General features: G+C 43.3%; 1 protein-coding gene across 1 annotated transcript in view; it reads left to right on the forward strand.

Moving 5' to 3' along the window:
- The window catches only part of LOC138247247 (uncharacterized), a 295,171-nt gene that overhangs the window by 182,807 nt on the left and 84,860 nt on the right, over positions 1 to 27,504 (forward strand). Inside the window, exons 8-9 of the mRNA XM_069201977.1 lie at positions 6,781 to 6,869; positions 8,739 to 8,897. Coding sequence (XP_069058078.1) covers positions 6,781 to 6,869; positions 8,739 to 8,897 — 248 coding nt within the window. The remainder of the gene's footprint in view (positions 1 to 6,780; positions 6,870 to 8,738; positions 8,898 to 27,504) is intronic.

The following is a 27,504-nucleotide window of genomic DNA, read 5'->3' on the forward strand; positions in this document are numbered from 1 at the left end:
CTAAGCCGCTGGGCCAAGTGTCCATCAGCACTTGACTCTCAGTGGTAGCACAGGTCGGGCAGTTCAAGGCTTCTTGGGGTGAGGTAGACACAGGAGGTGAGCACAGGCTCACAACTCAAAATATGTTCAGAAGCTGCAACAAATGCAGTCAAATACATGTCTTTGTAAAAAAAAAAGGGAGTGTTTAGATATGAGCAAAAATTAAAATACGACATTCGCAGACAATACCCACAGGCCTCCAAGGTTAGTGTTTTATAGGTAGGTCCCTGAGTCCCACTCCCTACTCTCTAGTAGTAGTGGTTATTCCTCATTCACGAAAGATGATATTCAGTTAGGCCCAACTAGTAATCAGAGTCTCAGGAGTCCCATTCCAACTCTTTAGTAAAGTCAAAAGTGTTCCAGCACCGAAGAACTATATGGCAGGCAAGTCCCACCAGAGCTATTTGGCCCATAAATCAGTCCTAGGCAGTAACAGAGAAAGGGCTCCTCACTACAAGGTGACAGAGCACCAGATTTTGTTCAAAATCAAGATTCCCCTTGAGTGCACACTCTGATCACATATAGCATATCACTCTTTCACATATGTGCATACATACATACTACACCATAAAGTAATACACCGACCAGGATCACACGTTTGTAAATACTGGGTATGAAAACGCTTCCTTTAACTTATACAATCCAATTTCATCGACAAATCAGTACAATTAATATACACAAGTTATTCAGATCTCATAAAGTCCAATGCCCAAAGTCAACCTCACAACAACGCAAATTATACTCTCATAAAATGTCATTGAAAAAACAAATTCCACAGCAATGTAAAAGCCGGAGAACCACATAAGACTACACACAATTGTCTATAACAGTATTTTTGACCCAAACAGTTGTTATGCATGCTACATTACAGCTTTGTCTATATTTCAGTCTAGTTATAGCATGCTACCCAGAGGATTCAGTATTACATATACATCTTGTTATACTGAATCCACTGTCTTGCATGCTACTGGCAGGGGCGTGAGTTATAGTTACCTTAGGGCACGTGGGCACGTGTTATTGTGACTTGAAATATTACAACTTCAGAATGTTTATGATTTTGTGTGAGTAAATTCAGAACCTAACTATACCTTCCCTGTAACTTTTGGTTTTTCAAGAGAATATATATGAAATATACATAGATATATAGAATATCCGGAAATACGTTAATGGCCACCTAGCATGCTCTTCATCGAAATCGAACACCACACTTGCTTTATACAGAAGACGACCAGCTAGTTCCATAACCATATCAGTGAAGAAGTTGCCCACACTCACAATGTGCTTGGTCCAATGTGCAAAATGTATCCATCATCAGCAACCAGCTGCACGCGCTTTGGCCACAATGAACTTGTTTTTGAGCAGGCATCTTTTTATACAAACTTGAAATAAATACCTCATTTAACCGCGGTCACATGATACAGTGAAGACAGACATCAAAAAAGGCATAACATTTCATGGCAATCCGTAATATTTATACAATACTTCTGAAAGTGTTCATTATGTTTCAAAGTGTAAGAAAGTCGTACACAAGAAAGGTTATTTGAAAATAGGTCCTGGTATGTTTGTTTGTTAAGAAGAATGTGCTTCATATAAAATCAGTGATTCCTGAACCGTTCGAGGAATTCTAAGTGATACTGAATAAGAACACATGTTTATTTCATCATTACTGGGACAGTGAATAAGGAAGTATACCTCAGTCATATTGTTGGTAGATCGAGGCTTGCTCTGCTTTTCAGATCTGCCTGTTCCTCTTGTTTTTTCAATCACCAGTCTTTCGCCTCTCATGCCATACTTTGACAATATTTACCTGTGATGTTCTGCTGGGGGTGATCGCTACTGAGAAATCTGTAGGGTGTTATGTTCTTTGTGCCAGTAGTTTTGGCACCCCATATGCTGCATACCTTAGTTCAGATGTGTTTGCTCGCTCACATCTCTTTTTCTCCTACCCAATTTATATGTATTCTCTCACTGGAGCTATCACCACATACTTTACTAACAGATGTTGAGCCTTTAAAGGAAGAGGTAGTGAAACCCTAAATTCTAACAATCATCAAACCAGTCTCTCCTGTGATCCATGCCCTGCCTCTTGCCATCAATTGGCGATGGATGTTTTAGCTGTGGGTATTACCGATTTATGCAACTGACCTATCAACTCAGCAGTATGCCATAACCAATTGAAAAATGATCCAATACGACCCATTTCAAAGAAACCTTCTTTAGATTCTGGTTTACTTTCAAATTTCAGACCGATTTCGAGTTTGACTTTTATTGCTACATTTTAGAAAAATAAATTAACAGACAGGTGAAGAATTATTTGGAGAGTAACAAAATATGTGCTGTAACACAAGTAGGTTTTAGATCAATGCACTGTACAAAAAACACGTTTGAAGTAAGTTTTAGACAATATCAGGATATTAGTGGCTGGTGGTGGCAGTGCAGTACTCATCCATTGTGTTGCATTGGATACTGTTTCTCAGAGTGTCCTACTTCAGAGACTAAGGAGCTCAGAAGTGCACAATAAATCCCTGAACTGGTTTCCGTCCCTCTGTTACAAAGGTTACAGACAGAAAGAATGGTATATTTTGACTCCAAAGGAAAAAAACGTTATTGTGGGGTGCCCCAAGGATCTAGTTTAAGTCCCACTGTGTTCAATATTTCCCCTTAGCAGCACTTATTAAAGGGTTCGGGCTATCTCTCATGTCTTATAAAAATGACCCTCAAATGTTTGTTTGTAGATGATGTTGAAACTGCTTCAAATCTGCATGACACTCTGTCCTCAGTGATAAAATGGATGAGCAATAATGCTCTAAAATTAAACAGTGATAAACGGGATTATTGTGCTTTGGACCACTACCTGGGATCTGGGTGATCCTCCCATTCCAATAGGACATACTAAGAGTCTGGTAATAACAAGTGACAATAATCTGAAATTGGACATACAGATAAATAAAGTATCAGGGTCCTGTTTCCTATATCTAGAGAGGTTATTTGATGTGCTTTAAATGCTACCTAAACAGACCCATAAGAAGGTAGTCCAAGCAACCATTCTAGCACAACTTGACTACTGTAATGCATTGTGCATATGACTACCAACCACAGAAATAACTTGTTTACAGAAAATCCAAACTTGGCTATTAAATTGTATGTAGGGTTAAAACATAATGAGCTGATATCCCCCATACTGAAACCCTTACACTGTTTGCCGGTTTCAAAATAATTCAGTTCAAAGTCATCTGTATGGCCCATAAAGCATACTATAAATTGGGCTCAGAAGTAATAAATGAAAAACTTCAGACCTACCCGGCAGCACCCACTGCGACAATCTTTTTCGGCACCGTCCCCCCATGACCTCCTTCTCAGATTCCCTCACTATCACCTGCAAAAGTGTCCCTCTTCTCTCCATAGCCCCTCTCTCACATACATTGCATTTGTTTTAAAGCACTGAAAAAGGCTGGCTTTACTAATACACTCAGCTATCCACATAAAATTCAGATCTGTTCTTTGCAGCAGGCATATTAAGCCACTGTGCTACTGTATAGCACGTTAAAATTGCCACTAAACAAAACTCGATCTCTCTTTCGAGCAGGAACATTAATCACAATAGTTATGTTTACATTTTTATTGCTACCTGAAAGCTGGACACACAAAGAACTCTGCAGTAGGTGCTTTTAAATCATAAGCTAAGCTAAACACAGCGACTCCCCCTGAGGTCAATGCCACCTCCCCCCAGGATGGCACCCAGTGCGGCTGCACCGGTCACACCGCCCTAGAGCTAGCCCTCTGTTCACTGTTCCTCAAACAAATCAGATACAGGAATGGCGCACAGCCTATTCTTTTCTGGGCCAGGGTTGTGCAACGCCTTTTCGTCCTACTTAAGGAGTAAGAACAATCAAAATTTCACAATATTTAGAAAACATGATTATTCAATAAATTTGAGTCACATCTTTTTCCTTTTTGCAGTCTTACAGTGCCAGAACAACTATAATAATTATCACTAACTCGTCTTTCTCAATTTTGCTTTCCCTTCCTTTCAGTGCTTTAAATTAAATGAAAAAGTTGGGGTATGTAAAGGGATATGGCTTAAGAAGACCATTTAAGAATGCTCTACAAGAGAAATAGCCTATGTAACTAAGTACACAGTCTCATACTTGTGAAATTGACAAATTCATTAACAGAATATTATTTGACAACTACCAAAATCAGCAGGCAGTAAGGTACTCATTTAACAGTTTATGTAGCACCATTATTCTGCATCTTAAGCAATTAATCAATTAAATGATTGAGAACATAAATGTATTAGTGAGCAGCACCATGACCACTTGGAATTGTTAACTTTGGAAATTTAAGTGCAAAGGGGATAACTTGTGGTCAGATATAACAAGTGGTGGTTGCAAAACAAAACTGGCTGCAATTTGTGACCACTATTTTTACAACCAATATGGATTTTCATAAACAGACCTATATACCAAAAGATCAGATTGTAAAAATCTGATTCACAGTGGATCGTAATCTGATCTATCTCACAAATGGTGATAAGGTAAGTTGCAAATCGGGCCTCACTACGATAAGTGGCCAACACAAGGATGGTATAGTGCAATGGTGAACAGACCACCAAATCTGTGATCCCTTTTAAGTAAATCAAACTGATTTTTTTTAAAGGACACTGGGTTGTGTTTAAGAAAAAGTATATTTTTTTAACTATGTTTAAGGGTGGACAGTGGTCCCCTGGACCACTATCCACTCTCCAACAAATGTTTTTTTTAATATTTACATACAAGACCCATTTCCTTTTGTGAAAGGGTTACATCCTCAAATAAGAGTAATTAACTTTTCAAAGTTTTCCAAAGAGACTGCACTTGCAAAACAGTGATACATCACATACTGATTCAGGGCCCAATTCACAATGGCAAACTTAGACCTGAATTCCATGTTTAGACCTGAAGCCTAAGTTTAGGCCTGAAATCTAAACTTAGACTTCAAGTCTGAACTTATACTCCAGGTCTAAACATGCACTTCAGGTTTAAGTTTACCTTCATGAATTGGGCCCTTAGAATTTAGAAGGGATGCCCTCAACAGCACCCTTACTAATGCTGAACCAATATCAGATCACAATCTAATACAGGAGTCTTTAAACGTTTACTGACTCTTAAAGTGAGAATGACAGATGAGAAAATCAATTTTTGGTGCCACAATCTCTGAATCAGAGTGTTCACAACTTTGAAAATGCTTTTTAAATCAGGCCCTTGGTTATCTAACTTGAGTTAAGTACTACCTTAGTAGGTGCCTGTTGGCTGTTTATCATTTTCACTTTGTGGGAAATTCACAAAATTTCTGGAATTTCACCCAGTTTTTCTACTCAGGGGATTGGTGTAAGGATAAAATGCCTTACTAGAGACATTTTCTCCTCAAACTAGTGCCCTTGCCAATATCACGAGTGATCCTCAAATGTGAAAAATGCCATTATCTTCAGCTTTCTTTTGAGAGATTGAATTTTGCAACAATTATGGGTAATTTCACGTATTGGTCTCGACATTACAACAAATAGCAATATGACCCTCCCCTAAATTTAATTCCTGAGAAACCAATGGTAATCATCAGAATCCACAGTGTTGTTTGGCACCTGTGTCACGAAAGGGACATACCATGTCTTTGCACCCTTGATCATACACACATGCGTCTCTCTTTTTGACACTGAGAGGCAGATTTATCAATATTTCCCACAGTGCAGCAAGACACCTTGATGTGCTGCATGAGAGGGAGAGGGCAGGAATGTGCCATATTTAACATATGTATGGTCGATTTCTGTTCTCTCCTAGTGCTGGTGCACTTTGGCTACCTAGCGCCAATGCAGGCATCCTTACGTCATGGAGCAAGGGGGCCTATGTGTAGACAGGATTGTTTTTGTGCAGGAGGGGATGCCTTCCTGCACAAAAACAATCCTCTGAGGCTTTTTCCACTGCAGCACACGTAGAAAGAGGAAAAACAAGAATAGAGATATTTCCCCTCATTACGCCACCCCTGGGAAGGCATAGCATTGTGATGCATTTCCAGGTATACAATTTATGGTAAATTTGGAAATGCGCCAAAATCCATGAGGAGATGTGAGGGAACTCCCACGCTCCATTCATGGGACCACCCCTGTGGATGAGTAACGCAATGCAGCAACTTGCCTTGTGTTACTCCAGATTTATCAAGTAATGCAGGGCCATGCAGGGTGGGCTTGCGTCGCTTAGTAAATACTTCACTGTTGCATTGCATTTGTGTCACCTTTCGTGGCACAAAAACAACGCAAAACGTTGATAAATCTGGCCTTGATTGTTTACGATCTTTAACAACCTTTGCAATAGGACTATCTTCATAAAATTACAAAACAGAACGAGAAACAACCTCCGTTCTCTATTTCTCATCTACCCAAAATAAAAACAACTAATTCTCCTAGCAGCGTTTTTTAGTGGCACACTCGTGTACATAGTGATGGAACCCCCAAGCATAGCCAGTGACTGCCAATCAACAGCAAGTCCTTCCTGAGCCCGCTTTCGTTTCATTATAAAATAGAATTTGCCGTTTAGCCATTAATGTGTCTAGAGGGGAGCCGAAGTCAGATTGTGACAAGGAGGTCTGTGCCAGGACAGTAGGAGCTTGAACACTTGACAATGGTGTGAGATATCTCATCTGCTCCTAACGTGTGCTTTGTCATATTTGCACGAACATTCAATTGACATATTTTCATATTTAATGCAGACCCGATACCGATGGGTAACTACACCTGCAAATACAAAGTCATGGACGTGAAAACGGATGCAAATGGTTACATGAAAATGGTGGTTCAGGTAAGTGGTGGCATTGTATCCTATCTGATCATGGTCAAAGTGAACAAAAAACTGGGGAAAGTGGGCATGAAAGAGTTGAAATTGTTTCATAAATTCAAAACCTATTCCGAACAGGGGCCCCCAAAAGACGTTTGAACCACGGCCCTCCAAAATCCTAAGGATGTCCCTGTTTAAATGCCCCCAGCTCTAGGCAGCAGAAGTCGAATAAATGCCCTCAACTGTGAAAGCAAAAGCGGGTTACTTTAAACGGGAGAAGAAAATGTGTGGGACGGTGTAAATGGCGGCGAAAAGTGGTGGTACTTTATAAATATAAAATTAAATGAAGAGGACCGTGAATCTCCGTTTCTGATAGTTCCCATCTAGATACATCTCCCATAGATATTAATATTATGGAGTTGAGTTTCTTAGCATCGTAGTGCATCCTTTGTGTGCTGTTAGCAGATTAGGCTGAATAACAGGGGATGCGCCAGTTTCCAAGTCGCACTGCCTTTTGGTACCCTTCACCATTTCACCATAGTGCAATTGGGAGGGGAAGGGATGTGTCAGAGGCTATATCACTGCACCGCCGTTTGCTTCGATTTTTTTCAATTTGAGACACATGGGCAGCAGCAGACCCTATGCCATAAAACCAAAAAAAACAAAATATTCATAAAGCATTGAGTGAAAGCAGCTCCTGCTTGTTACAGAATAAGTACGGAACTCATGAAGGTCCCGTGTAGGCCTGGACTGGGGAACTAAAAGCAAAGCAGTCATGGCGAAAATGCTCTAACCAGCCACTTTCCCATCTTCTCCTCTTTCAATATATATCCTCTCCTGATTCTTTGATCGTGTTCTCTCTTCCTTCGCTCTCCATCCCTGTCTTTCTCACTCTCTTGAAGCCTCCCGGTGCCTGCTGCAATTAACCTTGGGGAGCTGTGGAAACTGTCAGAGGCACCAGCAGCGCCCCTCCCTGCCTTAAAAACTGGCCTGGAGGAGCTCCAGCCCACCTGGGAAATGCCGGTGGAATAAAAGACCAGTCCGGCCCCACTTTACATAGTTTCCTTTCTCAGTTTGGTACTAGAATAAAGCAGAGTCACTAATTTATTAGCGAACTGTGACAGGGGGTCAAGCAGTGGTGAAGGGCTGACTAGAACTACAAATGAAAATGTGACACATAATGCTCTTTCTGCGTGTGTTTCACAATTCAAATTCGAAAATACTGTTGGGAGGTAAAGAGACTTTGGGGCTGCTGTACTGCTTTTATTGATAGAATATTGCAGGCCTTCTCCATTCGAAAGAACATTAAGCTCCTAAACATGAGATTCTTTGAAAATCCTGAAATTAAATAATTCTACCATAGTGAGGACTTATCTCGTGGGTATTAGAAATGAATACTGAACCACAGCAGCCATCGAGCTATTGACCCTTGCTCTACTGCAAGAAGAAGGTATAGGCGAGCTGTTGAGCTATTGAGTCCTGGCTGGATGTTTACCGAGGCGGGGTGTGATGCATATGGAAAGGCAATGCTATTTTCAGTGGGTGGAACCATGCTGTGCACACCTATCAGTGATGCTAACAGCGTGTGCACCATGGGGCCCAACTCAGAAGCTTCCCCGACAGATCATGCCGGACATTTGGTTGGCTTATGCTGCGCTGCTCTTGGACCACTGAGCTGAGAATCATTTTGGGTGTAGAAGGGATCTAAACCTGTAGTGTTTGGGGTTTAGAGCAGATTAACCCCGCGTTCTACGTTTCTTTGTGTCTCTAAATCAGCAGAATGGCTGTGTTTAAGGGGCGAGTTTGGAGCACGCACACTTTTGAAAAGTTAATTGCTTACGTTTGTAGGGCCAGCTTCTCTATAAACTCTAAATCATGTTGTTATGTTTCCAGCAAAACAAGTACGCAGATGGTGGAACGCCTAAGCCCACTCCAGTTGGAACTTATGATGCCCCGGAGCTAAAGCCAGAGCGGGACTCAGCGTGTGTATTTGCTCTACACGAGAGACTGATAAGCACGGCATTGGAAGACTACACGCAAAAACCATTTGAAGTAAGAGCTTCCTAGACCCACGCGTGGGATGTGGAGGGAGGTTGCACAAAGCGTACTAGTAAAACGATAGCTGTTTTTCTCTGCTGACACCCCACCAGTATGACCTTCTCTATCCTAAAATGGATACTGTTCCAAATGGCGGTCCTCTAAACCTCTGAACCATTAACGACTTACACCACCAAGGTTTGGGAAAAGCGAAGGATCAAATGTCGAACAAGGATAGGAACGTGCTTTTCTTCTTTGTTGAAGGGGCTAATACAAATGCTATCATGGAAGGGGGAGTTGGTGCCCTGCACAAATTATACTTGCATTTCAAATGTAGTGTCTGGAGATGGTTGTGTAAGAGGAGGACTGGTTTCTCGGAATCTAAATGTAACACTTACATTGCACTAAGTATACAGGCGCCTGGAATATCTGACAAAATACAGATCCCACAATATCTTATTGTCAGTGTAGTGAATTTTGATTTAGAAGATCATTGTTGCTTCTGCAGCTGTGGAGGTTCAGACTACAGCGCCTATAGATCTGAAGGCTCAGAGTAATGTACCCCCATGTCTAAACGATAAGGATCTCTTGGGAAGCCTTTACATTCTATGAGTGGTGTGGTGCTATTGGACCGGGAAATACTGGATCCAGGAATGCTGGACATGGTTTTACTGGGTTCAGAGGTATGTCAGGTAAAACTTGGCTGGGGAGGTGCAAGGACTGGGTAAAGCTCTCTCACGCCCCTCTAGCACCACGGAGGGCTGACACTGTTCCCACCAGACTCCTATATGCCTTCCCTGTCCTTAGATGCCTGGTCCACCTCTAGCACCTTGTCCTTGACCTGCAACAAACATCCAGATGCTCTGAGAAAGTGGTAAATGGAATTGCCAAATGATCCGCTAATCGGTCTGGAATCAAGTTGGACATGCAGAAATTGATCCAATAATATTTGGGTCAATAAACTGTAATAATGATTCTTATGTGCGGAAATATCACAAAGAAAAGGAGTTTCTGATGCCTCACTGTCACCACACTGATTAATATATATCTCGTAATGAGACTTATAGTGTCCTTCCCTTTTAAATGTAAAGACTCAGAGTAAGCTTTCCACTACATCGGGAGATATTTTCATTTTCTCGTTAAATCCAGAGTCTCAGGATCTTTAGATCTGGTGCCTAGGATATGTTTCTTTATATTTAGAGATACAGAGGGTGACTGCGTCTTTGGGTCTAAATAGGGTCCAACTAATCCTCTTTTGTCTGTGTGCCCTGAGTGCAGGCAAACACACAAAAGGTGGTGAGAGGAATCCTTGCATATAGTTTAAACCACTGGTAATCGCTATGGGTAACAACAAACCCACGTTTTTTTCAGCACAGGACACTCTAGAGCACACCTTTGTTAGAGAAATCAATATAGACACTTCTCATTATGGGAACACTCCACCTCAAAATGTCAAGGGAGATCCCCAGACTGATTATGGCCTTGCTTGGCCTCATCCATGTGACATATCTTGGATCCTGTGCTAAAGCAAGGGAAATCATTTGGGCATACCCTTGGCCAATGATGTGTTTTATGCTCCTTAGTACATGAGCCATGGATAATAAAGTCTTTACATTTGGGGCTTTGAGTTTGCTTCCTTTGATTAGGAAGGACCGGGCATGATTTCTTTATTTCTGCAGGCTGGGCTATGTTTTCTTTACATCTAGTAGCTCTGATGTGATTTCTTTGTTCTGGAAGCTCAAGTGGAGTTTCTTTTGATCTGTGTGCTCAGATGTTCTTTTGGCTCAGGAGCGTAAGCTTTTTCTTTTGTTTCTGGAATTTCAGATGTGGTTGTTTCACATCTTGTAACCTAGATGTTGGGTTCTAAGGTTCTTAAAGACGCTATAGAAATCTCCCATGCACACAGGCACAGGCTTTTATACATCTTTGTGTTCAACATGTTTCCTTGCCTTTGGAAACTGAGTAGCATTGGATGATTGGAGTTTGGTGATCCTATTCTAGAGGTTGAGGGTTTTGGGCTCTTTAGATATTGATGCTTGTGGTGTGGCCTTTTACGGCCTGAATGATTAAAGTTCCTAAACTTGAGATCTGCAGGATCATGATGCAGCCTGATTAGTGTTGGTATCTTGTAGAGTATTCACTTTAAAAATGAAGGACAAGACTAGTTGCTTGTGATCTGTTGTAAAATAGGCCGATTTCTTTAGATTGAACCTCATTAAAATTACTATTTTTTCAAGCATGAATACTTCAACATGCCTCTCTGTCTTTCACTTGGTTACCAAACAGTTTCGCATGACCTAAATTAAACTAGGGTCCACTTCTCTGTATGCCTTTATATAAGTAAGGTCCAGGGAGCTCTTGAAAGGCTACCTACCTTTTTCTGGAGTCTCTAATTTGTGGCCCTGGTGACTTAGGATGTTGATGTTTCAATTTATGCATGGGGAGAAGTATGGGCTGTGGTCGATCTAAAAAAATAAAATTAAAATAAATTGCACTTGTTGGTGCCCCTGCTCTTCTGGGGAACAGCAAATATGCGAGTTAAATAAGAGTTCTCTAGTTATTGTAAAGCCCTCCTTTCCTCTAGACAATGATTTCCCAGGTCGTGGAAGCCTCCAGTCTTGGCTAGGAAACCATTATATTACTTTTTTGTTAAATTGTGGCATGCCTGGTTGGCATTTAACTTGATCGCAGGTGCACCTGGTTCTATCCTGGAGTGACTACCTGGAGTACACAAGGGATATGTAGTGGCTTCTGAGCCACACAAAGTACACCAGCTCCCCTACTGCCTTTGCACTCTGCTGCTTGGGTTTTGTGGGGGAGCCAGCTGTCGCTCCCACAGCTGTAGCCCACAGCATCTGTCTTAGGGAAAGCACACTAACTCTAAACTCCCTCTCAACCCCATACAGACACATGCACAAGGCTCAGCAGGATACCAGCACAACCATTTTATGCACTGCTAGTTTAAACTACTCCCTCAAGGCAGATGCAGCTTCTCCAGCAGGTTAGGATGCAAGGGCAAGATGTATGAGATTTTGAAGGAAGTTGGCTCTGTATGTACTATTTCAAAGTAAGAAATAGCATGCACAGAGTCCAAGGGTTCCCGTTAGAGGTAGGATAGTGGCAAAAATAGATAATTCTAATGCTCTATTTTGTGGTAGTGTGGTCGAGCAGTAGGCTTATCAGAGGAGTAGTGTTAAGCATTTGTTGTACATACACAGGCAATAAATGAGGAACACACACTCAGAGACAATTCCAGGCCAATAGGTTTTTGTATAGAAAAATATATTTTCTTAGTTTATTTTAAGAACCACAGGTTCAAGATTTACAAGTAATACTTCAAATGAAAGGTATTTCATGTAGGAACTTTAGGAGCTTTGAATTAGCAAAATAGCATATACAGTTTTCACATAAATGACATATAGCTATTTTAAAACTAGACACTGCAATTTTCAACAGTTCTTGGGGGAGGTAAGTGTTTGTTAGTTGTTGCAGGTAAGTAAACCACCTACGGGTTTCAAGTTTGGGTCCAAGGTAGCCCACCTTTGGGGGTTCAGGGCAACCCCAAAGTTACCACACCAACAGCCCAGGGCCGGTCAGGTGCAGAGGTCAAAGTGGTGCCCAAAACGCATAGGCTTCAATGGAGAGGGGGGTGCCCCGGTTCCAGTCTGCCAGCAGGTAAGTACCCGTGGCTTCGGAGGGCAGACCAGGGGGGTTTTGTAGGGCACGGGGGGGAAACAAGTACACACAAAAAGTAGACCCTCAGCAGCATGTGGCGGCCGGGTGCAGTGTGTAAACAGGCGTCAGGTTCGCAATAGGAATCAATGGGAGACCAAGGGGTTCTCTTAGCGGTGCAGGCAGGCGGGGGGAGGGGCTTCTCGGGGTAGCCACCATCTGGGCAAGGGAGAGGGCCACCAGGGGGTCGCTCCTGCACTGGAGGTCGGATCCTTCAGGTCCTCGGGGCTGCGGGTGCAGTGTCTTTACCAGGCGTCGGGTCTTTGAAGCAGGCAGTCGCGATGCCTCGGGAGGAGGAGCCTCGGGATTCCCTCTGCAGGCGTCACTGTGTGGGCTCAGGGGGGTCAACTCTGGCTACTCACGGTCTCGTAGTAGCCGGGGAGTCCTCCCTGTGGTGTTTGTTCTCCACAGGTCGAGCCGGGGGCGTCGGGTGCAGAGTACAAAGTCTCACGCTTTCGGTGGGAAACGTGTGTTGCTTCAAAGTTGCTTCTCTGTTGCAAAGTTGCAGTCTTTGGGGAACAGAGCCGCTGTCCTCTGGAGTTCTTGGTCCTTCCAGATGCAGGGTAGTCCTCTGAGGCTTCAGAGGTTGCTGGACCCTGGCAACGCGTCGCTGGAGCAGTGTCTTTAGAAGTGGGGAGACAGGCCGGTAGAGCTGGGGCCAAAGCAGTTGGTGTCTCCGTCTTCTCTGCAGGTTTTTCAGTTCAGCAGTCCTCTTCTTCTTAGGTTGCAGGAATCTAGTTTCCTAGGTTCTGGGGAGCCCCTAAATACTGTATTTAGGGGTGTGTTTAGGTCTGGGAGGGCAGTAGCCAATGGCTACTGTCCTTGAGGGTGGCTACACCCTCTTTATGCCTCCTCTCTGAGGGGAGGGGGGCACATCCCTATTCCTATTGGGGTAATCCTCCAAAATCAAGATGGAGGATTTCTAAAGGCAGGGGGTCACCTCAGCTCAGGACTCCTTGTTTTTCTCATTATCTCTCCTGGACTTGCTGCCAAAAGTGGGGGCTGTGTCCAGGGGGCGGGCATCTCCACTAGCTGGAGTGCCCTGGGGCATTGTAACACAAAGCCTGAGCCTTTGAGGCTCACTGCTAGGTGTTACAGTTCCTGCAGGGGGAGGTGTGAAGCACCTCCACCCAGAGCAGGCTTTTGTTTCTGTCCTCAGAGATCACAAAGGCCCTCGCCACATGGGGTCAGAAACTCGTCTCTCAGCAGCAGGCTGGCACAGACCAGTCAGTCCTGCACTGAACAATTGGGTAAAATACAGGGGGCATCTCTAAGATGCCCTCTGTGTGCATTTTTTAATAAATCGAACACTGGCATCAGTGTGGGTTTATTATTCTGAGAAGTTTGATTCCAAACCCAGTATTCAGTGTAGCCATTATGGAGCTGTGGAGTTCGTTTTTGACAGACTCCCAGACCATATACTCTTATGGCTACCCTGCACTTACAATGTCTAAGGTTTCGCTTAGACACTGTAGGGGCATAGTGCTTATGCACATATGCCCTCACCTGTGGTATAGTGCACCCTGCCTTAGGGCTGTAAGGCCTGCTAGAGGGGTGACTTACCTATGCCACAGGCAGTGTGAGGTTGGCATGGCACCCTGAGGGGAGTGCCATGTCGACTTAGTCATTTTCTGTCCACCAGCACACACAAGCTGACAAGCAGTGTGTCTTTGCTGAGTGAGGGTTCCCTAGGGTGGCATAAGACATGCTGCAGGCCTTAGAGACCGTCCCTGGCATCAGGACCCTTGGTACCAGGGGTACCAGTTACAAGGGACTTACCTGGGTGCCAGGGTTGTGCCAATTGTGGTGACAATGGTACATTTTAGGTGAAAGAACACTGGTGCTGGGGCCTGGTTAGCAGGGTCCCAGCACACTTCTCAGTCAAGTCAGCATCAGTATCAGGCAAAAAGTGGGGGGTAACTGCAACAGGGAGCCATTTCCTTACAGATTTCAATTCACAAACAGTGATTTGCACACTGACTTTTTGGGGATGAAAAGGAATTTTGTGAACAGATCAATATACTAATAGATCAGTTCACAAGGTTTTGAATCATATAGGGTCACAATCCAACTTTCCTTATTAATATTGATGAGATAAGTAACAAATTGCAATTCACTGTGAGTGGATAAAATCACAGGGGTGGTGGACTGCTAGGGTCATCAGACCACCATGTCTGTGACCACATTTCAAGTGAAGTTATTTTTTTAAAGCATCAATTTTCCCTTTAAAGAAATAGGCCTGCATTTCAAAGAAAACTTGTTTTGTTTGAGAGTTGGTAGTGGTCTCACCAACCACAGACATCTGCCTCCTCCACAACAAACTTCTTTTTAAACATTCACAGAGGGGAAAGGGCTTCCATTGGTACACCTTCCTATTTGTACATTTTATACCCCTTCATTTAGAGTTATGGTAATAGGTCAATGATTTGTGACCCAATTTTGATTGCAAAACAATGATACGTATCCTAATTGTTAGAAATGTGGTCTTTGTTTGGCAGTCAGGTTACCTACCCCCTGTCCAAGCAAGGACCCTCACTCTACTCAGGGTAAGTCACACACAATCCAAATTATCCTGTGCCCACCCTCTAGCAGCTTGGCACTGAGCAGTCAGGCTTAACTTAGAAGGCAATGTGTAAAGTATTTGTGCAATAAATCATACAATAACACAATATAGCACCACAAAAATACACCACACAGTGTTTAGAAAAATATATAATATTTATATGGGTATTTGCAGGTCAAAACGACAAAAGAGGTAATAAGAAATTGTAGAGATATCACTGGAAAGTGATATAAAGTGTCTTAAGTCTTTAACAAGCACACAAAGGGGGTCATTATGACCCTGGCGGAAGGCGGAGGACCGGCGGTAAGACCGCCAACAGGCTGGCGGTCTTACTTTGTGGAATTATGACCATGGCGGTGACCGCCATGGTCATCCGCAGGTTCTCCGTTCCGTCCGTCAGGGCGGTTTGAACCGCTGGGCTGGAGACCTGGGTCTCCAGCCCGGCGGCCGTCACTAGACCACTGGCGGTATTTGGACCCGGCTTACCACCGTGGATTTCCAGCGGTTTGAACCGCCATGAAATCCATGGCGGTAAGCACTATCATTGCCAGCGAATTCCTTCCCTGGCACTGATAGGGGTCTCCCCACCCCCTACCCCCACCCCGACTCCCTCCCCTACACCCCCACCACCCCTGCCACCCTCCAAAGGTGGCAGGGCCCCCTCCCCACCCCGACCCCCAACATCACATCACCCATACCCACGCGACACGCACGCAGGCACCACCTACACACTTACACGCACACACGCCGAGATACATGCCTACATCCACACACACAGTCAAACACGCACACCCACATTCAAACATACAGGCACACATCCATACAGACATACCCACAGATATACACGCACTCATTCCCATACACACAACACCCCCGCAAGCATACACGCACTCACACACACCCTCTACATACACACACGCACACCCCCATGCACCCACACAACACACAACACCCCCCCACCCCCCTCCCCTCACGGACAATCGACTTACCTGGTCTGACGATCCTCCGGGAGGGGACGGGATCCATGGGGGCAGCTCCGCCGACACCACACCGCCAACAGAACACCGCCATGGCGAATCACAGGACGTGATTCGCTGGGCGGTGTTCTGTTGGTGTGGCGTGGAGGTGGAGCAACCTCCACTTCCCCACCTCCCGCCAGTATGGCTGTTGGCGGCTCTCCGTCCGTAAAAGGACAGAGAGCTGCCAACGGTCATAATAGGCCGAGCGGCAAACTGCCACCATTGGCGGTCTTCCGCACGGCGGTCCCTCAGCGGTTTTCAAAAAAGACCGCCGAGGTCAAAATGACCCCCAAAGTCTCTTTCAAGCACAAAGTACCTGGTTTGGAGTGAAAAATCTCCGCAAAGGGCCGCAGAGGAGGAGATGCGCGGAAAATGGTGTGTGCGTTGGTTTCGCCCCTTCACACACAGACTTGCGCAGTTATTTTTCACGCAGGGAAGACGTTGCGTCGATTTCCGGTGCACGGACAGGTCTCCTCTGTGGGTCCCAGGGTTTTCAGATGCCCAGGGCTCTGTATGTGGAATCCTGGGCTTGTTGTCCGTCTGCGCGTCGTTCCGGTGGGCTGTGCGTGGAATTTTCTTCCTCATGGCAGGCGCTGCGTTGATTTCCCCTCTGGAAGTCGGGCAGCATTGTCAAGACGGGCCGTGTGTCGAAGTTCCGGTCGCACCGCAGGCGCCGCGTCGATCTTTTCCTCGCGAAGTCGAGCAGCGTCTTTCCAGTTCGGCTTGCAGTGAATTTTTCAACGCGGAACAAGCTGTGCGTCTAATTTTTCGCCCCACAAGGAGTCCAGTTGAAAGGAAGAAGTCTTTTTGGTCCTGAGACTTCAGGGAACAGGAGGCAAGCTCTATCCAAGCCCTTGGAGAGCACTTCTGCAGAAAAGCAAGAGTTCAGTAAGGCAGCAGGGCAACAGCAAGGCAGCAGTCTTCTGTTGAAAGCAGTCAGGTGAGTCCTTTGAGCAGCCAGACAGTTCTTCTTGGCAGGATGCAGGTTCTGGTCACAAGTTTTCTTCTCCAGGAAGTGTCTGAGGTGGTATGGCAGAGGCCCTGTTTTATACCCAAATGTGCCTTTGAAGTGGGGGAGATTTCAAAGAGTGGCTTAGAAGTGCACCAGGTCCCCTTTCAGTTCAATCCTGTCTGCCAGGGACCCAGTAGGGGGTGTGGCAGTCCTTTGTGTGAGAGCAGGCCCTCCACCCTCCCAGCCCAGGAAGATCCATTCAAAATGTAGATGTATGCAAGTGAGGCTGAGTACCCTGTGTTTGGGGTGTGTCTGAGTGAATGCACAAAGAGCTGTCAACTAAACCCAGCCAGACGTGGATTGTAAGGCACAGAAAGATTTAAGTGCAGAGAAATGCTCACTTTCTACAAGTGGCATTTCTAAAATAGTAATATTAAATCCAACTTCACCAGTCAGCAGGATTTTGTATTACCATTCTGGCCATACTAAATATGACCTTCCTACTCCTGTCAGATCAGCAGCTACCACTTCAATAATGTATAAGGGCAGCCCCAATGTTAATCTATGAAGGGAGCAGGCCTCACAGTAGTGTAAAAATGAATTTATGAGTTTTACACTACCAGGACATGTAAACTACACAGGTACATGTCCTGCCTTTTACCCACACAGCACCCTGCTCTAGGGGTTACCCAGGGCACACATTAGAGGTGACTTAGATGTAGAAAAAGGGGAATTTTAGGCTAGGCAAGTACTTTTAAATGCCAAGTCAAAGTGGCAGTGAAACTGCACACACAGGCCTTGCAATGGCAGGCCTGAGACAAGGTAAAGGGTCTACTGAAGTGGGTGGCACAACCAGTGCTGCAATCCCACTAGTAGCATTTAATCTACAGGCCCTGGGCACATATAGTGCACTGTACTAGGGACTTATAAGTAAATCAAATAGTCCAATTGGGTATGATCCAATGTTACCATGTTTAAAGGGAGAGAGCATATGCACTTTAGCACTGGTTAGCAGTGGTAAAGTGTGCAGAGTCTAAAAACCAGCAAAAACAGTGTCCAAAAAGTGGAGAGAGGCAGGCAAAAAGTTAGGGGTGACCACCCTAAGGCTGTCAGGTCTAACACTAATCAATCACTCTTTGGAAGGGATGCCCTAAATACGGCCCTTCCAAATAGTGATTTATTACGTTTTTCTAAACTCATTTTGTGATTTGGTAACCTGTTACAGAATCACAAAATGGGTTTGGTAAGTATTAAAATCACGTTTTGAAGTCACAAACCCTGTGAATTTGTGAATCTTGGGATTTTCAATTCAAAGTGGCTTCCATCTCCCTTGTGAAGTTCCATCATTATCAAGCAGCAGGACGGCTGACTCAACACAAAATAATTTTCAACTAGGGATGTTGTTTAGAAAACCCCATTCTTCAACAGTAAATTCTTAATTTCCTCCATGCAGCCTACAGCATTCCTACCATGCCAATTACCCAAATTGTGCCTCATGGAAAAAAGTCAGCAATCCTGTCTAATGGTTTAGTATCTCCAACACACCCTTCATGATGAGTCTTGTAACTGGTTCAAGATAACACTGGCACATTGACCTGGGGCTCTACCAAGTATGTGCCCTAGTATTGCATACACCAGCTTATGTCACCACTGCTCCAACACTGGGACGGGTTTCAAGCATTTCCTGAGATTTTGTTAATCACCACCATACTGGACAAGCCTCAGTCAGTGTCGTCGAGTGTCATAAAGGAAGAGGGATGGGGCTTCCAATTCTCAGTAACAGAAACCCCAAACAAAGGCACAAAGAGGCTTCTTCAGTCAGCTAACTCTCACACTGGTGGGTGTCACTGAGGGAAAATGAAGCAGGAAGTGGGCAGGGATTGTCCCTGCACTTCAGAGGAGCATCTCTTGTTCTACTTTCTTTCAAAGAAGCCTGGTCTAGTTCAAAGTACAGATTCTACATCACTATTTGACAAGCTCTCTCAATCCATCATCTTATTTACTGTTCACTCGCTGGGGATGCATAATGGTATTATATTCCCACACAGTAAAGCTTCAAAGATACCCTCCAGGCTCGCCATAATCCACTAGTGGCAAGCACAGTACGCACAAACTCTCCATGCATTTCCCCTGCATAGTGCCCAAACCCTCTTTAGATAACATTGGCCATCAGTAGCTTGTCTTATAATCAAAAGCGGGTACTGAAATTGGCTACTCATAATCTAATATGAATATAGTTTAAAATGTGTGAGTCTCTATGAGGGAGGTCCATCACACAACATGAGTACAAATAGCAGAGGTCAAAAAGCAAACAATTGAGAGTTGTGAGGGATTAGATCACATTTTCCTAACATGGTTAAAATAGTAATTGAAACAGAATAAGTATGCATAGCCTCCATGCGAGAAGTATCTCAGGAGAGCAATTAATTGCTTAGCGTTGACATTTTGGCTTGCGTATTAGATTTAACGAAAAAGTTGGGAGCATGTTTGTCAATTACCTTACACGTTTGTCCATTCATTTCGTTAGTGAAAGTTACTCCACAGTTTCTATTTTGCTAAAACCTACCATGTGACTGATTTTCAGTTCTAACTAGAGAGAACAGCTGCGGATTGTTTCATTCGTAAAACCTAGTTTCCTTCACAAAGCCATAATGGCAGAGGTTACCAGATACTTCCTGTAAATGGGATATGTTTCTCCCCTTGCACAAGAGTTTGCTATGGAGTTAGCATTGCCTTCAGTTTTTTCCTTCGGATCTGCCCAGGACCTCTGGTTCGTTGGCTGGGGCAGGTGATTTAGACATTGCCTGATGTGGATTTGCAAGCTTGGAATGCACGGAGTGACACTCGGAGGTTCTTTGCACTTGCTCCTGCCTGATGTGGATTTGCAAGCTTGGAATGCACGGAGTGACACTCGGAGGTTCTTTGCACTTGCTCTTAATTGCAAGGCTTTACTTATATTGTTCTGTCGATTCTTGTATGATCTATTCATCTTGAGAAAATCCGTTGTTACTTGTTAAGTTCGAGTTTAGTTCTGCAGGTTTAGGCGTGCTGCCTTGTCCTGCAAACTTTGTGGGTATTGTGTTTAGGTCGCTGGTTCTGGTGTAGTTTCTGTGGTTCTGCACTGTCTGAAGTCTTTAGTTCTGGAGTCTCGAGCTTGGAGCCTGAAGTCAGGGATGCCCTGATTCTCATTCATGGGTTTCTAGGCTGATGAGCATTGCCACAAAACCCGGGACTTTCAGTATCTGCCCTGGGTGTCTGCTGGGATAATTAGACACCCTCTCACATACTCTTATGGCCCTTGCTCAGCACCTGGACTGTGGCGTCAGTTGCCCTGACATCAAGCACATTAGAAGACATTTGTGTTAACAAGCATCGGAAGTACCAATAGATCTGGCGTATAAATTAATATAATAAATGTAGAAATAAAGAAATCATGCTGTCTGGTAGTACTGCACGCGTAGATGAGCTATCAGGAACTACGGTGGTCGTGACAAGACCATCAGCATCATTCACATCACAGAGCATACTGCAAACACCCTAATTATTGCTCCCTGCCGCACCTCTCCACACCCCAACTAAATCACCTTCAACTCTCCTGTCGTTTCTTATGCTGTAATTGCTGCTGTGTAGTCGCTATTCTTTAATTGAACACATGTGATACTGGCCTCGAGGATCATGGATCGCCTGCTTATAGTTCCAGCTATGTTTTTCTTTCCCTGTCTTAGTTCCACCCACTCCCAGTGCACACAGCTGTGCTTTTGGTTTGTTATAAAATGTTTGAAGTGGCTCTTTTAAAGAGTGGAGTCGATATTTCTTGACCTTTAATTCACGCATGCATACATACTTACTCTACAACTACCTTAGCCGCACTACAGTATAGTTACGATGGCGGATGAAGCACTTCCTATCTGGCTCCTTGTGAAGTAGAGTGCAGTGTTACACAGAGCGTGCCTTTGCCATGTTTGCTGTACTATGAACTAGAACAATGTACCACACTCTATGCTGTATGTAGACCACTCCAGTGTAGAAATGTGTATTGTATTGTGCAATAACGCTTAAATGACAAATGCAACAATAAAAAATGCAAACAAAAAAGAAAAGAAATCATGCTGCCACTTAAACTTGGTGGCTATACTCTCGTAATACAAACATAAAATTATATTTAGTAGAAGGCTGCCATCTTGCAATAGTACTGTGCATACTGTGTTGTTGTTTTAAAGTTTCAACCTAGCTGCAAAGCTCATAAGCAACGAGTTGGTCATCTTGGAGCAGTAAAAACAGTGAAACACGATGTACAACACCATTCAAAGACAGCAGCTCAGTAAATGTTATCAGGATATCATTTTCGAATGCTAAAGTGTACCATATTTCACTGTAGTACGGGGCCAAGCTGGTCAACATAATTCTTCTAAATTTGGTGGTCATCTGGGAATCTTAAAATAATAATGCACTATGGACAATGTCAATCCAGAATGACTGTCCAGTGTAGAAATAGTGGCTACACAGGATACTGTATACTGAAGATGAAATGAGTGGCAGGTGAATGGTTTGGTACAAAAAAGTAAAAAAGAAATAACAAGAGATTTGTAAAAGCAAACTTGAGAAACTAGAGGGCTGGCCACCAGCCCAGACATTGAAATTGACTCCTTTTAGGTGGCTGAGCACATGTGATCGGTCAAAAAGCCCTTAGTCGGAGGGCAGCTGAGCCGGCGGCAGTAATGGGCTAACCAATTCCCCATTCGGGATTCTGTCATGGGGAGAAGTAAAATGTAAATGACAAACAAATGTGTGGATTTGTTATGTTTTTGTTACAAGAGCCTAGAAGAAAACTATAACTGTCAGGCCCTTCTAAGAGGGCTGAGCAAGCATTATCACAGAGCTAATCTTCTTCCCCCAGGTTTTTCGAAGGAAGTAACCATCACCAATATCCTTGTTTATTATAGTAATCGGTGAAATGTCACGTAACAAATGTTTGTTTGCTGTCGTTAACGCTGTGTAATATTCGTCCACTCACAATTGGCTAGTGGCTTTAACAAATAATTTTAATAATAAATGTCAGGACTATTACCATTGATGTAATTTCCAAATTAAATAGATCAGGCCTATGACACCTGACATAACTAAAACTATTCCTAGCGGTCCGGCAGGTCCATACCATGTAACACTGGCTCAGCACCGTAGCCAACCAAGGCCCATTATATAAAGCATAGATTTTCCTACTAGGTAACCTTCAGGTTTACAATCATAAAATTTAAAAAACGAACATGGTTATAGTTGGCAAAAGAATATACAATAAGAGGACATACAACAGATTATCGCAGTGCAAACTGTCTAACCCTAGTGGTTTGGTCAGAGAGGTAACCCGCACCAAAGCCCTTGTTATTTTAAGAATCAATGCGAAGCCATATAATTCAGTATCTGTCTACTAGCTTTCACGCAGTGCAATAATAATCCGCCATTAAGGGTCTTTTGACTTTATCATTTGTTTTCCACAATAACATATCTAGGTTTTATCCTTTTTTCATTACCGTTCATAATAAATAAATCAGACTTGTGGTATCTGACATAACTTGTCCCAATTAGCATATCCGGTTTATGGTTTTTATCACTGATTTGTCGCAATACATAACTTAGTCTTACTGCACTGACCACAAGCTTCAAAACAACCAACAGTACAGGGTCATAAACATACAAAAATGTACAAAAATCCAGGTGTCAAAACATCCCCTCCACAAAAATGTAATTACAAGGATTCTCAAAGTACACGCCTACCCCCAGACTTTGCCAAAAGAGGGAACTAAGGTTTGTGCTACTGTGGTAATCTCTGAAATTCCATGTAACAAAATAACTGTTTACCAACTGCAATGAAAATGTACAATGACTATAACTTATGCTTTCTTCAATAAGATGGAAACATTCTTTATTCGGTCAAAATAAATATAACCCTGAAAGATACATACAACATTCTAAAATCACAATAGAGTTATTAGAAATTCAATCACAGTACATAATACACAACGAAATAAAAACAGGTATAGTCACTTCATATTAACTAAGTATGTCAAAAAGGGCAAACAATGTCTAGCCGACCTCAGTATACCATAACTCTGTCCAAGGAAAAGAGAAAAAAGTGTGAAGTGTATCATCGAATGCAATAAACAATGGCACACCACCCATCACCCCCAGGTTGCAGGTAATAAAGAAAAATAAGAGATTATGGCCAGACCCTTCTAATTTCGACAGCACTACTTAAAAATGTCCCATATTTACACAAGTGTGGGTCTCCCAAAACATGAGGAGAAGCAGCATTGAAGGCCTCACTTGCTTAAAATCTGTTGCTCCTAAAATAGGTACAAACATTTTTTCCTAGGAAAGGTGTATAAGGTGCAAAACATTACAACATGTGTAATGGTCTGAGCCAAGGTTTTGTCACACTCACATGTGCCTAGGGTGCTTTCTACAGCCCAACCTTTGGGAAAGCTGATTAATTCATTCTGAATCTGGATAAAAGCTGATGATGATAGACAATTTTAACACAGGTCAGATAGGGCTCAATAGAATTAACAGTCTTTAGCAAGCAATAAGCCCAAGCAACTAGTTTCTGCATTTCATGCCCTTTCCTGGCAAAAGAAAGGCGTGATAAGAAATTCTGTTAAACCCACAAATAATCAACCTTGACAATTTCTTCAGGGTGCGTAAATAAGCCGGCGCTACCCAAAGCTGTGAGCTCAGACTTAATACTGTTGAGCCAGGGAATTGTTTTCAAGTTGTCCAGAGAGATAATCCCTGAATATCAACCTATTAAGATTTGACTCGCTCTAATGACAGATGGAAATCCAGCAGAGTAGAGGCCTGAGTTTGATGGTACCCGAGATATATTTAAGATCAAGGGCCTGCTTTAGAGTTTGGCGGACAGGTTACTCTGTCACAAATGGAACAGAAATCCCGACCAGTGAATTACGATTTCCATAGGATAGAATGGGATTGAAATACGGCGGACAGGATAGCCGTCATGTTTGTGACTGAGTAACCCATCAGCCAAACTTTAAATCAGGCCCGAGTTCTTTATGCAGGCAAATGTTGAGAAACCTTGCTTGACCACCAGCAATCACCTGGCAAACTTACTTTCTTTCAGCTGGATGGGACTGCAATTCATGTACCCCCAGATTCACTTTCATAACATGTTGCGGAGATGGAGTTAGCTTTGCAAATATGTGTCAAAGCTTCTATGGGTTTTCTGACCACCCTTAAACTGATGTCCAGGAATGACCCACATAACCTGTCTAGTGTAAATCTTTTCGAAAGAAAAGAGGGGGCCCAGGAAGTGTTATCATTAAACAAAATGCCCACACAAGTAAAGGAGCAGACTTGGGTGATTTGGAGTTAATATAAAAATGTCTTTTGGATTTGGCAGGTTTGACATTGATAGCCATCACAAAAGATTTTGAGATGTTCACAGAGGGATTTAGGCCCCCCCATAAACGCAACAAAGGAATCAAGAAGCAGCTGGAGGCTAGTGCCATCCTTGACATAAGGATGACATCATCTGCCTGTAAGAGAACTGGTAGTGGCCTGGAACCCACACGGAGGTCGGTCCCATTGCGCTCTCAACAATGCTGCTCTAGCCCATTGATGTAGATAGTAAATAATTAGGGGGCCAGGATACACCACTATCTAACTCCTGTGGTGGTGGGGAATTGTTTGGTGCATTAGCCGTCTAACTGAGGCAGGCATATTCAAATGGATGCCTGCCAAAAAGGAGATCAGGGCGGCTGAACACCTGGGGTCAACAATAATGACCGCAACTTTGAACGATGCATCCAATCGAAATCTGATGAGAGATCAATAAAACCCAAGAAAAGGGTACCAGTTTTGGCCACTGTGTATTTCTGAGACAAAAGGTACAAATTCAAGCATTGGACAATGGTGCCCAAACCAACCTAAACCTGTATTGCGAATCAGTGATAATGTTCTTCTCTGCAGCCCACACAGACAGCCTTTTTAAGACCGCCTGTTCCAAGAATTTGACAGTGGTATCAATGAGATATGGACCTATAGCATCTTGGATCAACCCAGTCACCCTTCTTAAAAAGTATCACAATAATGGATTGAGACCAATAACTTGGAAAGCCAATTGAGGCAGGAACATTTAAGATGTTCATCAGCAAGGGCACCCACATAACTATGTAACTCCTAAAAAGGTCATCTAGGGCACCATCTGGACCAGGGGCCTTATTACAGGCTAAGCGATTGACAGCACACATAACTTCAGTAATAGAAAAGAAGAGGCAAGCGGTATTCATGACCTTCATACCAGCTAACTCTGACCTATCGTTAAAAAATGAATACGTTTGAGAAAAGTGGTTGTACCATTTATCTTCAGATATCATAGAGAACAAAGTATCGGGGCTTCATCAGCTAAAAAAGGAATGTTTCGAACTCTCCAGAATGCTGCACAATCATAAGAGTCACACGATGGTCCCAGATATCCTCCTTGGGGGAATTCCTTTATCTCCTTCAAAACCCTCTTATAGTGGGTTCTTAGACCTTGGTTTTCCCTCTGTTTATTTGACAACATTTAAGATCTTTCATTAAAACAAAATGGGCTTTAGTGCATGCCTCATCAAACCACCAAATTCTGCTTGAGACAGAAGAACCTCGACTGGGAACAGTAAGGGCAAGTCTCACACCTGTGCAGAGTGGAAACAATCAGCTGACATCTTTAGGACATACATCAGAATTAAGACAGTGTTCTACCTCACAACTGCCTAAACAAAATGCCACAGAACTCATCCAGAAATATTTTGGTCCACTTCAGGTGTCTACCCTGCTTTGATATTTCAGGGAAGAGGCCAATGATGGAGGATGCTGTACTGATTTTTTAAGACAAACACCAAGGTGTTATGAACACTTCAACCCATCCATTTGGTCTGGTAATCATCTAGAAGACTGGTAAGTGGAAGAGAAATCAGACTATGGTCCACAATTAATTCAGCCCTCTTCCTACATATGTGGGACCTACCTGAGTCCTAGGTATGACCAAATTATGGGAAGAAAACAAAAAGTTCTCCTGGTCCCCTAGAGAAGAATGTTCAAAGTGAGGGATGGTGAATCATCTCGACTCAAGAAATCCAGAAGAACAAAACAGGGTCCTGAGCAAGGATGGATGTTAAAGATGCCCATGACCAAGATCAATGTGTTATTAGTAAAATCTAAAACAAAAATATCTAAGGAGTTCTTAAATTTCTCTACAACAGAGCACGGATTAGAGATAACATCAGAGTTGTAAGAATGACCATTAGGATTATAGATGTTCACAACTAGCATCAAGGATTTAACTAAGAAGGTGAGTAGGACTGCCCCTATATATAGCCAGTCTGCCTCCACCTCAGACATGGCACAATTTAATGCTAATGAGATTAAAATACCTTCTCAACACCCATAGACATATCAGTTGTGTTAGAAATGGGGTCTTTGGTTGACAGGTTACCCCCTGTTCAAGCAAGGACCCTCCTGGCAGAGCTCTTAACGGGACAGGCAAGATCTTCACAGAACTGTTTCAATTGAGCAACTGAGTACCTCTTCAGTTTCCCTAATTCAAACACAGCTCCAGCTGTTGCATCTCCAGATTGAGACATGATGGCAACAAGTGCAAAGTTCCAACATCAGAAAACAAGTTCCCAATGAAGTAAAAATAATCAGTCAAGGGATCAGCAAAATCATGGAAGTAGAACGAAAAGGAGTCCCAAAGAGAAAATGAAAGATCACCAAACAAGTAGTATGTGGTCACGTAGTGGTCCGAGATCAAAACAGTAGTGTACACTTAATCACTGTATGTCAAGTACAATTACTAGTCCAAATCCCAACCGCTGATCACCAATGTTAGAAATGGGGTCTTTGGTTGACAGTCAGGTTACCCCCTGTTCAAGCAAGGACCCTCACTCTAGTCGGGGTAAAAGAGAATCACCCTCAGCTAACCAGTGCTTACCCCTTGGGTAGCTTGGCAGAGCAGTAGGCTTAACTTCAGAGTGCTAGGTGTGAAGTATGTGTACCACAACACAGCAACTTAAAGAAAACACTACAAAATGACACAACACCAGTTTAGAAAAATAGGAAATATTTATCTAAACAAAACGAGACCAAAATGACAAAAATCCGACATACACAAGTCAAGTTATGTATTTTTAAAGATTAAACTCAATAATAGCGCTTAGAAACACAAAATGCTTCGATAAGGTGTTAACACAGCGTCGTGAGGTAGTCGTTCCCAACAAGCCGACACAAGCGGCGCCAGACACAGAGTCTCGTAGACCCCCAAGTACAGTACCTTTGGTGAAGGGTGAAAACAAATCGATG

This window comes from Pleurodeles waltl, chromosome 7 (assembly GCF_031143425.1).
Source record: "Pleurodeles waltl isolate 20211129_DDA chromosome 7, aPleWal1.hap1.20221129, whole genome shotgun sequence".
Classification (NCBI taxonomy): domain Eukaryota; kingdom Metazoa; phylum Chordata; class Amphibia; order Caudata; family Salamandridae; genus Pleurodeles; species Pleurodeles waltl.